This window comes from Seriola lalandi, unplaced genomic scaffold (genome assembly GCF_002814215.2).
Source record: "Seriola lalandi dorsalis isolate HSWRI2012SDOR001 ecotype SW California unplaced genomic scaffold, Sedor1 jcf7180002054655, whole genome shotgun sequence".
Lineage (NCBI taxonomy): Eukaryota > Metazoa > Chordata > Actinopteri > Carangiformes > Carangidae > Seriola > Seriola lalandi.
The window spans coordinates 361,886-376,650 of NW_019525208.1; the positions used below are offsets into that span (position 1 = coordinate 361,886).

The window sequence follows — 14,765 nt, forward strand, 5'->3', positions numbered from 1 at the left end:
GGGGTGGGGGGTGGGGTGGGGAGTGATGACATCACATTTATTGTCAGGTTTCTTTGACTGATGGATCCGTCTGTGAACTCAATGTTTGTCATTTCAATCAGAGAACCTGTCACTTTACAGAAGTGACGTCTGTACGTCGACTCACAACAACCTGTCCAGCTGCAAACATCTGTATCACACCTTTAAATGGACTTTTAAATCTAATTAGTGTCTTCTGAAAACCTGAAAAAAACTGTTGTATCAGCTGGAGAAACAGCTGTGACTGAGCGACACCAGAAACTTTAACCTGCACATTTTAAATTTGTGTTTGTCTGTTGCCCTCACTGTTTTGCATTGTTTCCTGTGTGAAATCATCAGCAGCAGGTGCGTCTGACACCCCCCCCCCCACACACACACACACACACACTTCAGTTGCAGTGAGCAGCAGCTGATCTGATCTAACAGGGTTAGGGTTTAACTGTCGCTCCGTCAGAGAAGGAAGCTCTTGGTGTGCGGATTAAGGATCTTTAAAAGAATTTAAAAGTATGTTTTCATTATTTAATGTTTAATATTAACATTTACAAACCTCCAATAGGAGTGTTTGTAAATTCTATCCTTGAAACACACTTTATTTAAAACTTAAATTGAGGAGGTTCTGTCACACACTTTATTTAATTGGATAATTAATAATCAGCGATCAGAACCAGTTTTTGCCAAGTTGGTTTTCAACCTACGAGGAATTTACTTTGGTTCATATCAAGAAACATAATGAGAAGAAAAGAAATATAAAAGAGGATAAAACAAACGAGTGCTGCAGGTCACAGTTATTCTCCGTCATTATTAATTAGGTAATTAATGGTGTCAGAGATGAATATAGGACTTTACAGAAGCTGTGCGTTGATGATAAAACTGACATGTGACAGTGTTTTTCTACAGAACTGAAACACAGACGTGATTCTTCGGGGGCCGATGAAGGCTGTGATGAATGTCTCTTTACATGTAGAGTAGAAAAGGGGGAGGAGTTCAGCAGACTCAGTCACAACAACAACAACAACAACAACATGTGGGATGCAGCAGCAGGTCGACCACGAGTGTGTCACACACCTCTGACCTCAGATCTGCGGCTGTGAGCAACACATTTTGGCGTTTTCTCAGAGACAGGTTCAGTCTGATCTGAGTCAGGTGAGAGAGGAGAGTCAGTGATCGGGACTGAAGAGGAGGAACTGACGGTTTAGAGAAGTGGTTTACGTCAGAGAAACAGACTTGAAGTATGGAACTGAAACAACCAGTACAGACCTTTTATTGGGTTTAATGGACGTTTCTTCTCCCACTTCCTCTGTGAAGATGTTTAATTCGACAGTCAACACGGGTTCCATCTGCACTAATAGGCTTTTATTTTGAAAACACACATTTACACCTGCTGTCCACTCCACTCTGGAGATTTATTTTGGAAGCACTGCTGACCACGTTTTAGTTGGAAAACTCTGCGGTTGCATTTTAGTCTGGACGGACAGAAACGATGACGCAGACACAGTTTCTCTTTGATTTGTCACAATCCTGCCATGTGACCCTTTTTCCGTCGCCATGAGGCCTCATACTGTCACTGTCACTAACAGTTCCGCCTCGTAGTGCAGGTGAAGGGTCATGTGACGTGTGTTTTCAGGTGTGATAGTCTGGATGGAGAGGGTTTTAGTTTCAAAATGAAAAGGTATCAGTGTGGACGCAGCCTCAGTATCTGTGGTGGTAACGTTAATCTGTTGATTAATGAGTTCCTTTAACTGAAACAGGTTTTCCGGTTATCAATAACACCTGTAGTTTACTTTTCTATCAATCAACAAATTGATTGGCTAATCATTTCATCTCTACTCTGTAACACCTGCACAGTCAGGTCACAGTTTCTGTGGTTCCAACAAATCAAACAGAGTGAGACATCACCTCTCTGGCCGATTGCCGCAGATAATCTTTATTCATATTATCAATAATTCAGGCTGATCGACTTCATAGGTTTGAATCAGGACCTTCAGTATTTGGGTCAAGTAGCTCATGCAGCAGTTTAACAGCGGTTTTTCAATGTGTCAGAAAACATTTAATCAATGAGAATCTGATCAGAAAAATCAGCAGATACTCAATATTACAATCAAAAGATCGGAATCAGGTTTAAAAAAAAACGTTGAATTCAAGCCCTAAAAAACAACCTACAACTTCAATAGAGATGAAGTGATTAGTCGATTAATTGATGAGTTGATTGATGGAAAGCTAATCACTGATTTAGCTGCGATTGTGATGTCAAATTTTACAGTTTTCTGATGTTCTATAGCTCAATCTATTGATTGATTACTCAAAAATATTCATAAGATCAATTGATAATGATTAGACTGAGCTTAGGTAATTAAAACATGCTTTTTTCTATTTTCTCTTAACCAATAATGAAAAGAATTGTTTTTTGCAGCAACAACTGATCGCCTGATCCCAGACTACTATTTCTGAGAATCAATTAATCATTTCAGTCATTTTACGAGCAAAAAAAAAAAAAAAATTATTGATGATTCTATATTTTAAAATGTCTCTGAATGGCTGGTTCTCTTTGCTTTGTCACCGTGGGCATTTTATTGATTGAGACTAATAAGGAAATAATTCAATTAAAACTTCAGCCAGACATTTCTACAGAGACATTTATTTTGAAAAACAAACTGAAACGACAGCGGCTCGGTGGAGAAGTTTTATCTGCTGTGTGAACGCAGCATTAAAAACACACGGTCAGTACTGATGTGTAAGCAGCAGCTCTATTTTTACTCCTCGAGTTGTGCGGCGGTCCAGAGGCCAGATCAGGATATAGCCACGGGGGGAGAAACACACAGCTGCTTATAGGACGAGGGGTTTGTATTTCCAGCCCGCAGGCCTCCCTGAAGCCAAACTGGCTGTGTGCGTTGGTATGTGACATACAGGCTCGGCACACTCGGCTCATCTTTCAGGTTTGACTGAGTCTGGGAGGCGAGAAAACAGTCGAGCAGCAGCGAAGCTCTTCAGGATCCGGCCGGTCAGGAATTCAGATCCTAACTGTGACAGAAGCAGCTGGGAGAGCAGACGTTACTCTGGTTTAAGAGCATACAGACTCTCACTGCTGTCTTTAAAAACTTTCACTGCTTTTTCAATCCATTCACTGAAAATTCAAACACATGTTCCACTAAATACGTCTGCTGGAAAATCCTCAGATCCACCGCTGCTTCGTTATAACTTCGTCTGCAGGAGACGTCGTGAACACACTTTTATTTCTAGTTACTATTGAGGAAGCAGTCAGTCAACAGTAGTTCATTCACAAATATAGTCAAGAACATTTTCTCTTTAAAACTGTAATAATTAATCCAGTGACAGAAAATTAATCCGCAGCCTTTTTGATAATCTTTCAAGTCATTTTTGAAGCAAAATGTGAATTATTTGCTGTTTTAACTTGTTAACGTCAGGATTTGCTGCTTTTCTTTATCACACATGATCAACTGAACATCTTTGGATTTTGGACTTCTGGTCAGACCAACTAGCACATTTAAAGACGTCTTCTTGGGATGTGGGAAACTGATGGCAGACTTTTGTAGAGAAAATGATTAATTGAAAAATAATCTGCAGATTAGTTATTTGCAGCCCTGATCCTTTTCATGAGACTCTGCTGTGAAAATATAAAAAGTGATTTAAGGGCTGGACACTAAAAACACATCCGGGGAATCAGAGTAAAACAGGCTTGTGGTGTTTTCAGGTCACAACACACCTGTCCTCCTCACACAGAGTGGCTGTTGAACTTCACTTAAACCCTGTTACACTTACGCTTTTCTGCGTTTGAAACTACTTGACATAAACTCAGTACACTTGAACCTTGTTTCAGACCATAAAACTTTAATTACTCACTGAATTGTGTCTGGAAAATTCAGCTTTGCTTCCATACTGAACAAAGTACAACAGAAATCATCTTGTGACTCCTGAATGGTTCAGCAAGAAAAACAGTTCAAACTGCCCTGACGACATACTGAGCCATCAGGCAACACGTCAGTCTGGAAACAGCTTCTCCTTCCACTCTCAACTTTTCAGTTTTATATCCATCGATTCATTAGTTGGTTTATAAAACGTCACAAAATCTAAGTCTGGTCCAAAGTTAGAATATATTCAGTGAACTACTAGTTCAAAGAGAAACAGCAAACCCTCAGACTGCAGCAGCTGGAACCACTGAACTCAAACTGTTGGTCAATCAACTTATTGATTAATTGACAACCAGCCACCAGTGTATCAGTCGGTCTCAATCAGAAAACACAACATCATTGAGAAAAGAGGAACACAATAAATAATGTTGATAATAAATAGTAGAGCTGCAGCGATTAGTTTATTGATCAATTAGTCGACCAAAAGAAAATCAATCAGTAGCTATTTTGATAATTAGTGACTCAGCTGCTGGTTCAAGTTTCTCAGACCTGGACATTTGCATTTATGACACTAAATTAAATATTTGGGTTTTTGACTGTTGATGTGAAAAAATAAGCAATCAGCAGATTTATCGATAAGGAAAACAATTGTTAGTTGCAGCCCTGATAAACCAAGTCCTGGGTCACATTGAATAGTTTAGTGAATTTTAATTTTTAATGTTTGTGAGGACAACTTGAAAAATTACAATCACCTTTCCAAATTACTTGGGGAAATAAATGGTCCTGGTCAAAGTGTTTCTGCAGCGTTCACCACATTTAAGACTTTTAAAGACCAGAGAATGACACTTAATACCTGGACCCATGTATGGATTACTGACCAGGCCTTAGGGCCCCCAGGGGTCAGAGGGCCCCAGGGCCAGAGCTTCTGTATAAAGCCACTGTTAATAATTCTTGTGTGAAAGTCACAGAGCTCAATTAGAAAACACAGACACAAAACCACCACAGAAAGAATCAAAACCATCACACAGAGACACAAAACCATTACACAAGACTGGGACCATGTGTAGGAGGGGCGGGGGACCTTCAAATTGTCTGTCTCATAATCTGACCATGTCTGGATGTTGACAAGCAACAGGAAACTGATGGATGGATTCACAGAGTAGAAATAAGAGCTTCCAGACAACACTACTTATGAACTAATGTTACTGTCTGTGGCAGGAAGGTAAAATATTCAAGACTTTTTAATACCGTCAGAGGAAACTGGATAAATACTTTGAGTCCTGTTTTCGTGTCAGTGCCCAACATGTCACTGAGACCAGTATAGTGGAAATAATAATAAATACATATAACACATTATTATTGGCTGTGAAGTTGAAAGAGGAACTTCAGCCTGAGAGTGAAACTGTCAGGGAATAACTTCGGGTTTACAGCTGAGCTATTTCACCACAGTGAATGTGATCGAAACACAGTATGAGAGTTAAAGGCCTGTCAAAGACTGAAGCTAAAGCTAACACCAGGTCACTCAACTCAACCATTGTTTGATCCGAAGCCTAACACACCCGCTGCAGGGGGCTGGAGGGTGTCAGCCGAAAACCTGCCTTTAAGTACCGGTGGTAAATGTAAACACAACACACGGATAAAAGCTCAAAATGCCTCTTTAAAGCTGGCGTCGCAAACCAAACCCCAGCCAATAATAAGACGATTTTATGTCAAGCGTTGTGTCATCGACAGCAGCTCTGGATAACGAGCTAGCGAGTGAGCTAACAAGCTAACAGCTATCGGCTGGAGGCTAATCTAATTCTGATTAAAGGAGGAATAAATGGTGGCGTCTTACCTTGGAAATTCGTTTTAAAGCCATTGTGTCTGGTGAAGGGACCGGCTGTCGAGGAGGAGGTGAAGAAGGAGGAGGAGGAAGAGGAGGAGGAGGAGGGCAGGCCAGCTAGGTGACGCTAACTAACTAGCATCTAGGACTTTGCTAGCTTTTGAGGCGCTAAGCTAGCTAGCTGTGCTACACATACGCCGATAAACTACGACCGTTTTCTTTGAACCGCGTCTTTTTTCACCGAGTACGGCTTATTCTGGAGACCGACTCTCCAACACGTCAGCCCCGACTTCAGGCTGACACTCGAATAACGGAGCAGACCGACCGCAGCAGCTCAAAATGTCTTCCGTTACACACAGCTGTCAGAGCACCGGGAGCAGGAAGTCTCACTCTGACTCTATTTCAAGACACCGAAAAACGACACCCAACAACATGGTGGCGGCACGGCGCGGTCCACCTGCTGAGGAGCCAGGGGCAAAAACTTGCAGTTGGGCCCCCACTGTACATGTCAGTTTTATTATTTTCCCAGACACCAACCAGGACATTAGAGCAGAAATTATTATTTAATCTGTTGGTTCAATTCTGATGATTGATTAATCATTTTAGCATTATCTTTTTTTTATTTTTTATTAAATTTTTCAATAAGAAAATATACAAAACTATGGATGACCAGGGATGTCACAGGAAAAATAATAAAGCATTTCCATAATTTCATATTTCAATAGGCATTAAAAATAGGAATTGTAAAAAGAATTTATAATTGAACGATTGATCCATCAATAAATACTTCAGATTTAAAAATTGATTTACAAAAACAGCATAAAGCTCTCATTAAATAAACCATTAATAAATACTTTTCTTAATTCATGAATAAATAATAGAATTTGAAAAGCAGCTCCTACACAACAAGCAGCTTCATTACAATCAGCTGGTCGGAGTGTTTGTGTGTGTTGGAGCGGTGGCAATTATTCATGAAACCTTACATTTATAATCATGTTATTTCTCTTTATGAGCAATAGTGGCAGTTATTCATGAAATCATAGAGAAACAGGCTTAAAACAGTCATTTTTGTTTTGATGTGTCGTGTGATTGGGACATCTTACAGTCACACCCCTCTTGCAGTCCGCAGACGGACCCCTCTCCTTTGAATCAAAAAAGCAAAAGCAACAGGGAAAAAGCAAAAGGTAAAAGCATTTTGTTTTGTTATTTATTTCTCTTTACGTTGGATGTGTCTTTACGTTTACGTTTTATTTACTCATTTATTCTTTTATACATTCCTGTTTATATTTCCACATTTGTTTATTTATTTTACAGATTTATTCTTTTTTATGGCATTCCTATGACCCCACCATTCTCCGTGAGCCTTTAATTTTGTTTTCTTTAAATACAGACTTAGATTTAGATTTGATTTAGATTAAATCGTGTCTTTTAATTTACTGGATTATTAAAAAGCCCCTGTTCACAAGCTTCTGAAGCTTATTGGTGTGTTCCATTTCACCCATTGCTGTTATCATCTTTGTATGTTTTACTTGTATTTTATTCTGATTTCTGTAAAATAAAATGAAATGAAAAAAAGCCCATGCATTTCCCATTTTACTTATGAACAAATAAAGTATCCATCCGTCTGTGCATTCATAGCACAGACATGTTGTGTGAGGTGTTACCACTGATCATACAAGCAAGTTAAAGTTATTAGTTAATTGATTGACGACAGAAAATGAACTGAATATAATTTTCTGAATATTTCCTTGTGCAGGAGGCCGTTTGTGGAGTTTCAGTCAGCTCCATAACACCTGTAACAATCAATGTCACTGCTGCTGGAGCTGGAAAATCATTGACTCCTGTCAGTTTTAGGAAAAACCTGAATCGTTTTTTATTAGTTAATCCATCCATCCATTTTCTGCTGCTTATCTGGGTCCAGCCAGCATTAATATAATGAATTATATCATTAATAGTCATAATGATAAACTGTACTTCTGGGATGTTCTGGGAAAATGTGATATATTAATAGTTCTGTAAACAAGATTTCAAACATTAACAGCAAACAGCTTTTCTCTATGTAAAGATATTTTGGACCAATGGCTACTCAGCAGAGAAGGAAACCACGCCCACGCCTGTGACCTCATCTGAATTTCTCTGCTCTTTGTTTTGGTAGCTGGTCTGGTAGCGCGTGTTAGTGCATGTGTCAGAACAATTTATTAACACACAGGCCCCGCCCACCGGAGCGTTCAGGTGAAAGTGACCTTCCAGAATTTTCTCCACTGACGAAGAAACCAGGTTTTCATGTAAAAAGGCTTCAGACATAGACAGAGATGAGACCGGAACCCAGGTGGACTGGACTGAGGACTACCGGCTCAGATCCGGAAACATCCAGGAAGGTTTTAAAGACTTTATCGGCTCCGTCGGAGTCTTTGCCAGGTCCCGTTTTTCTGTCCCTCTCCGACCGTGGAGCTGACAATGGTCTGGTTTACAGAGAGCAGAACCCTACGAGCTGCTAAAGGGTCCAGTCTGGACCGGTCCGGATTCAGAACGACCTTTTCTTCTCCATCCTGTGTCAGTCACTTCAGGCTTTTTACCAGGGAGGTCCGCAGACCAGGAGTAGTCCCGTGAGGGGCCGCGAGGGGGCAAACCCACAATCGGCCAATGGAAGATCGCCACGTCACAGACCGTTTCGGTTCAAAGGTCATTAGAAAAGAAAGCCCGCGAAAAAACGAAGAACAAGAAAGAGAGGAAGAGCAATGGCGGAGCTAAAACAACAGGTAACCGGAGCTCAGTGCAGCTAAAACTGAACGTATAAACAATATAAACTGTTTCCTTCTGTGATTAATGACGGAAATATTTTTTAATGTAATAAATAAGTTACTTAAAAAGATCCATACGTCCATTTTGTATACACCCTACCTATCAGATCCTGGTGGTGGAGACTCCGGATGCGCTCTGTCTGTTCAATGTAAGTTTCTAATTAAACTGAAAACGTTAAATCAACCTGTGCTTCGTGTTTACATTAAACTTAACTTAAAGGCGAAAGTAAACTTCAGCTCTTGCGTTTGATTTTTGTTAGAAAGTCACAGATACTTGTAGAATTTTTTTTATGATTTTATTTGTTATTATTAATGGTCCACTAATACAATAAGGTGTACTATGAGTACATTATCATTGCTATAATAAAAATAACCATGATATATAGTAATATCAGATTAGTAAAAGTAAATTAAGCGGCCTCCCTCTATATAAATGTAATAGACTGTATTTATATAGAGCTGCTCTATCTCCTGAGCCACAGCTGCCCCATGTATTTATGAAGGGGTTGAATAACCTGGAATACTTATATTATACTATATTATACTTATATATACTAATAAGGAACCCTTTTGATGTTTGTGATCTGTGGACCCTTACTGACTAAAGGAATATGAATATGAATGGAGTTATTGTCATGTCCTAAAGGTAGACAGTCACCACGCTCCGCTGGTACACGATGCTGGTACATATTAATAGATCATATTCATGTGCTTATGGTTAACACAAAATGAAGTGAATATAACCGATCTAACCAGGTACAGCCTGTCTAAAAAAGTGTTTACTCTGTCAGAACATAGACCCATGACTGGGCCAGCGGGCCTCATGTAATGTTTTAGAATGATATTGTATATCACATGGAGACAGTACCTTCACTGACCTGGACTAGTCTGTTTAAACACAACATTAAACTTCACTTACTCTTTTCCAGGCTGCTGAAACCTGACGAGACTGAGGTCAGAGGATTCTTCATCACTGATGAGGATCAAGTTCCTCCAGGTTTTCAGGTACAGACACTGACTCTGTTATTTCTGACAGTTTAGTTATTTACCTTCTACACACAGATGGTCCAGGGTGGTCTTTACTGGTCTGCAGGATGTGTTGGCACCACATGGTTTGATGCTTCGTGATCCTGGTACTTACTGTGTGCAGTGATTTGAGAATATACAGTAATCTAATAATCTAGATTAAAATATTAAATAAATGTATCCATCAGCATTAAATCCTGTGAGTGTGGAGCAGGAGTCGTAACGATGTGACCACTGTGTGTTGAGATACAGTTCACTGGAAATATTATTGAACAGCTCTAACATGATAAACCTGTCTCTGTTGGACAGTTTGAGTTTTTAACTTTTTCTCTGGTACATTTTCAAGTTGAAGTTTTAGTGAACTTCAGAGAGTTAAGTCTTCTCCTGTAAGAACTGCTGTAAATTACAGAAATTAGAATGGGAAATATCATTGGTTAAAAAGCAACAACAATGCTTCTCCATGAAGAGGAAGATGAAACAAAAAGCATCTCTGGTTCTGGACTCCTGGTTCTGGTCTCTGCAGACAGTTCTCTATGACTCTGTGTGTTTGGACTCTGGATGTGTCTTTTCTTTGTGAAACTGTTTGAAGTAAATGTTGACGGGACCGTGTAATAGCTGCAGAGTAATGACACCATCTGTGTTTAGACCGGTTCCCTATCAGCATCACTTCACCTACACAATCCTTTCTGCCACTGGGCGGGAAATTTAGTGGAAAAATGAATGCTCGATTTACGGCAGTACGCAACCAAAACAGGAAGTGGAAAGTGCTTTTATTTTCTCTGGTATCTCTTGGTGGCTTTCTCCAGGTAGAGGAAATGGTGGTTGTATTTGATCTTAATGGTCAAATAACTGTATCTTTGATTTATTGTTCAACCTCAAGATTTCTACTTTCCTCTTTTTTTCTATCATAAAAACATTTGGAGTTGTGACGTTGGACTGGGAATGAATATTTTCTGACATGTTGTCAACAAAATAATTAATAATTAATAATTGTTTTTATTTTTTAAAGTATATTTTTTTGGGCTTTTGTGCCTTTATTGGACAGGATAAAAGAGAGAGGCAGGAAACAGGGAGGCAGAGAGAGGGGGAATGACATGCAGCAAAGGCCGTCCGATGTGGGACCCGAACCGGGGCCGACTGCAGCGAGGACTGTAGCCTCTACACATGGGGCGGATGCTTAGACCACTACGCCACACGACGCCCCAGTCATTGTTCTTCATTTTTATAATCTCTGACAGATGTCATCCTGATGATACTGAGGATGAAGTCAGTGTAGAAACAGTGTAATGTGCTGTTTCCTCCACTAGGTGTCAGCCTTTACCTTCGTTTGACTGATGTCCAGTGAAGCCTGTTTTCTTCTGTCTTCTAAATTAAGTCAGAAATGAGACACATCTCGGTGTCTCCCAGTCTGTCTCTATCTGAAGTTTGTTATAGAGAAATGACTAAAAAGAAAACTCACCTGAACGCATCGTTAGAGCCACAGTCACATCTTTAGATGAGCGTCATCTTTAAACTTCCTTACTGTGAGTGACGCTTCAGGGAAATGTGGACATTATTGTCTTTTTCAGCTGCAGTGTCTCTATATTTTTATTTTGAGGCAGAGCCGGACTGAGAAGAGGATCCTCTTCCATGTTGGGGAAATACTGAGACTCTGAGTCCTGATCTCAGTGGGATTGTGAATAAACTGCTGACGGACACCGACACGATCCGTGAGCTGAAGGTGGATAAACTTCACCAGTTACACAAACAGCAACAGTCTCTGTTTTAATGTTCATTTAGTGTCATTATGTTAAAGTCAGACCTCGTGTTATTCAGGGAAGATAAGTGAGGATTAATGAAGGTCACGTTTTAACTAAGCGACGTCTTCATCTCCCAAAACACAAAACAGATTGAGTACACAGATTCACACTTGGACTCAGATTGGATTTAAATGCTGTTGAATCTGCTCCTCATCCCAAACTCATTATATCTTTTTGTTGGTCTGATCACAGTCACAGCAGCTCTGACCCAGTTACTACAGACTTGGTCCGTAACATCTAATGTTTTCTGCCAAAGAGGGAAAACTACAGTCTAAAGTTCTTCAGCACAGAGACTCAGTATTAACTCAGAATTTACTCAGTTATATCAGTATTATTGTGTTTTATTATGTTTTCATTCTGGAGATTTATCTTCAATTCTGAGATATTCTGAAATGTAAAAACTAGCAGAATTTATCATTAATATTATTATTATTATTATTATTACTAGAGATTCTCATGTTCATGTCTCTGAACATAAATGACATTATTTTAAATGTAGATTTGTTTGTATTTTCACATCACAACAATTATTGGAATTGGAAAATGAATTAATATTGTGACAATCATTTCAACTATAAAAACAATAGTAGTAATAGTGGTGTGTGTGTGTGTGTGTGTGTGTGTACCTGATGTATTCAGACAGACTCAGGTCACTGGTTCGTGTTGAGTGTCTGGAGGCAGTTAGTTAGTGTTTCGGGATATTTAGGAGTGTTTGGGGCAGCTCGGAGGTTAAATGCCCCTTAGGAGGTTAAAGTGGGGTCGTGACCCCTCCCAGCAGGAGGTCTGCAGGCTGCAGGATCCGCTGATCCTCGGAGCCTTGGTTCAACATCAGAAGATAAAAAGAAGGATTTGTTTGGCTTTTCACATTTCTGTCGGGAGGAAGTGTGTGTGTGTGTGTGTGTGTGTGTGTGTGTGTGTGTGTGTGTGTGTGTGTGTGTGTGTGTGTGTGGGTGGTCTTTTGGTTTTGTTTGCTTTAAAATTTTGAGTATTTGAAACCTGTTGAATGTGTCGTTCAGTAAAAACCATTGATGATCATTAGGCTGCATGTTGCTTCCTGCTGTTTCTCAGTTTCCTGTTGCACATCACTGTGTAGGTCAATGAAGACAAGAGGAGTCGGCCATGTTGGCTCATCCTGACCGGTTAAACGAAGTGTAGAAGGGAAGCGGTCGGTTTGACAGCGTGTTGGAACGTGTTTCAACATTTTTATCACATTTGTCCAGTTTGTTGGAAACACAAACACATGTGGAGGATTTGCTCATGTGTTTCAAGGAGATTTTAGGATTCAGTAATTGGAAGTTAAATGCAGATAAACCCCATGTTTAGACTCAGAGCAGCTCTGACTGTGTCCTGGGATGTGTCTGATTCCTCTGAGCTCCATCGTTACTATTAAAAAACACATCAGTGACCCACACACACCGTCCTGCTGCTCACTTCACCACCAAATGTTTGTTAATCCGCAGCTGAAAATAGTCCCCAACAAAGTCACTATTTCCTGTTTGAATAAATCTACAGTGAGCAGCTATTTGAGGAAATTCCTGAGACTTTTAAAAACGAAATGTGTATGAGGAGTTTTTAAAGCTTTACATTTCAGTAGGAACCAATGAGCTCCGAGCTGAGAGCCACAGGTAGAGGAGGGACGATTAGAGAGACGGACTGACACACTGTTAGTCTGGATTTATTGACTGTAGGAAATCTGTAGAATAACAGCAGAATGATCCGTTCATTTCCTGACAGTCACTCATCATAACCAATAAAAGAAAAACCCTCTTGTTCCAGTTCAGGTTCTGAGATTTTCTTAAAATTAGTTTCGGTATCAGAGAGAAAAGAAAAAAAAGAAAGAATCAGGTTTTTATGAAACTTATGGAACAAACTGGTCCAATAAGTTTTAATCATGAAAATGATTTATGAAGATGATTTTCAGTCAGTCCTCAGTGTTAATCACAGGCCTGATGAATAGTTTTCCTCTGCATGTGCAGCTCAGCTCACGTTTTATTATTGTTGCTTCACTTTGAATTCATTATTTGTGTTGGTGCTAAAAGCTGTTTTCATAATCGATCAATCGTTCGTTCATTTAAAAGGTTCCAGTTTCTAAATTGTTAATATTCCGTTTTTCTTGTCAGTGAATGAAACATCTTTAGTTTTATAGACAAAACCAGACTTCTTCTCAGACATTTCACTGTACTCCCTGGCGTTGTATGGATTAGTGATTGAAAACATAGTTAATCAATAATGAAAGCAGTTATCAGTTACAGCTGGATATTAAATCTCTGATTTAAAGATCTAAAATACTGAGTATGTGAATCTTCAGTGTCCTCCATCTTCCTGGTGTCTGTGGGCTACAGTACCGGGTGTTGACCACTGGGGGGCGTCCTGTGTCTGCAGACTGAACTGTGCTCACTGCTCCCTTGTTAAATGTGACCTGCGAATTTATTTCAGCAGCAGTTACAGAACAAAGTACCATCTGTGTTTCACACATGACAGATTCCCCGCTTTATTACTGGAGCAGGAGAATTAATAAAGTCATTAAGATATAGTAGAAAATATATTAAAAATACAGGTAAATCTAGACGAAGATCCCTGCACCATGGTCCGTCAGCTGGTTCTCTAATCCTGCTGCGTCACGTACTCCTTCAAGAGCCTTTTTACAAGGTTCTGCTGAGATTAAAGAACCTTTTTCTTCAGGTGCTGGACCCACTTAAAAATGAACGATGAACAGGAAATCTTTACAAAGGTTCTGCAGAGGGTTCCTGGACTGTGTGAAGAGGGCACCTGGGGGTTCTGGGGTTCTGCAGCAGGTTCAAGGACTGCTTGAGGCAGTACCAGGGGTTCTTGGAGGAGATTATAATTGGAGAACATTGCTCTGATAATATTCAGGGGATTCCAGGTGAAATGAAGGAGGTTCAGAAAGGACCCTGAGGCTTCAGAGGACGTTCCAGGAATCGTTAAGGGATGTCCAGAGGAGGTTCCACTGTAAGGGGGGAGGGGGGGCGGGGGTTACGGACTTCCAGTCCATCTGGGGGAGATTATATGTTCTAATGAAGGTTCTGGTCAGTCTAAAGAGGTTGCAGAGATCAAGAAGAGAAAGGGTTTTAAAAGGCGGTTAAAGGAGCTGTCTGTGCTGCTGGGTTCTTGAAGGGATTTCCAGGGTATTGAAAAGGAGGTTCTAGGTGAATTCAAAGGGGGGGTTCAGTTCTAGAAGAGGTGCCAGGGTTCTGAGAGGGTTCCAGTGGATCCAGAGGAGGTTGAAGGAGCTTTAAGGGTCCTTGAGTGGGTTCTAAGGGCTTCTTAAGGGATGTTCTGGTGTTTCCCAGGAGGACTCAGGGGTATTTGAGGTAATGCTACGTATTTTTGGGGGTTCCAAGGGAGATCCGGGAATATTCGGGGAGGTGTAAGGAAACTCTGGAAATTTTCTGCGGGGGGGGGGGGGGGGGCC

At 40.3% G+C, this 14,765-nt stretch overlaps 1 protein-coding gene across 2 annotated transcripts in view; it reads right to left on the minus strand.

The window, feature by feature from the left end:
- The window catches only part of ube2d2l (ubiquitin-conjugating enzyme E2D 2 (UBC4/5 homolog, yeast), like), an 11,452-nt gene extending 5,381 nt beyond the window's left edge, over positions 1-6,071 (minus strand). Inside the window, exon 1 of one of the 2 annotated variants that reach the window (XM_023420666.1) lies at positions 5,719-6,071. In XM_023420666.1, coding sequence (XP_023276434.1) covers positions 5,719-5,742 — 24 coding nt within the window. In that variant the 5' untranslated portion in view covers positions 5,743-6,071. The remainder of the gene's footprint in view (positions 1-5,718) is intronic. The other variant, XM_023420667.2, reaches the window with a different exon arrangement.
- Between the last annotated feature and the right edge of the window lie 8,694 nt (positions 6,072-14,765).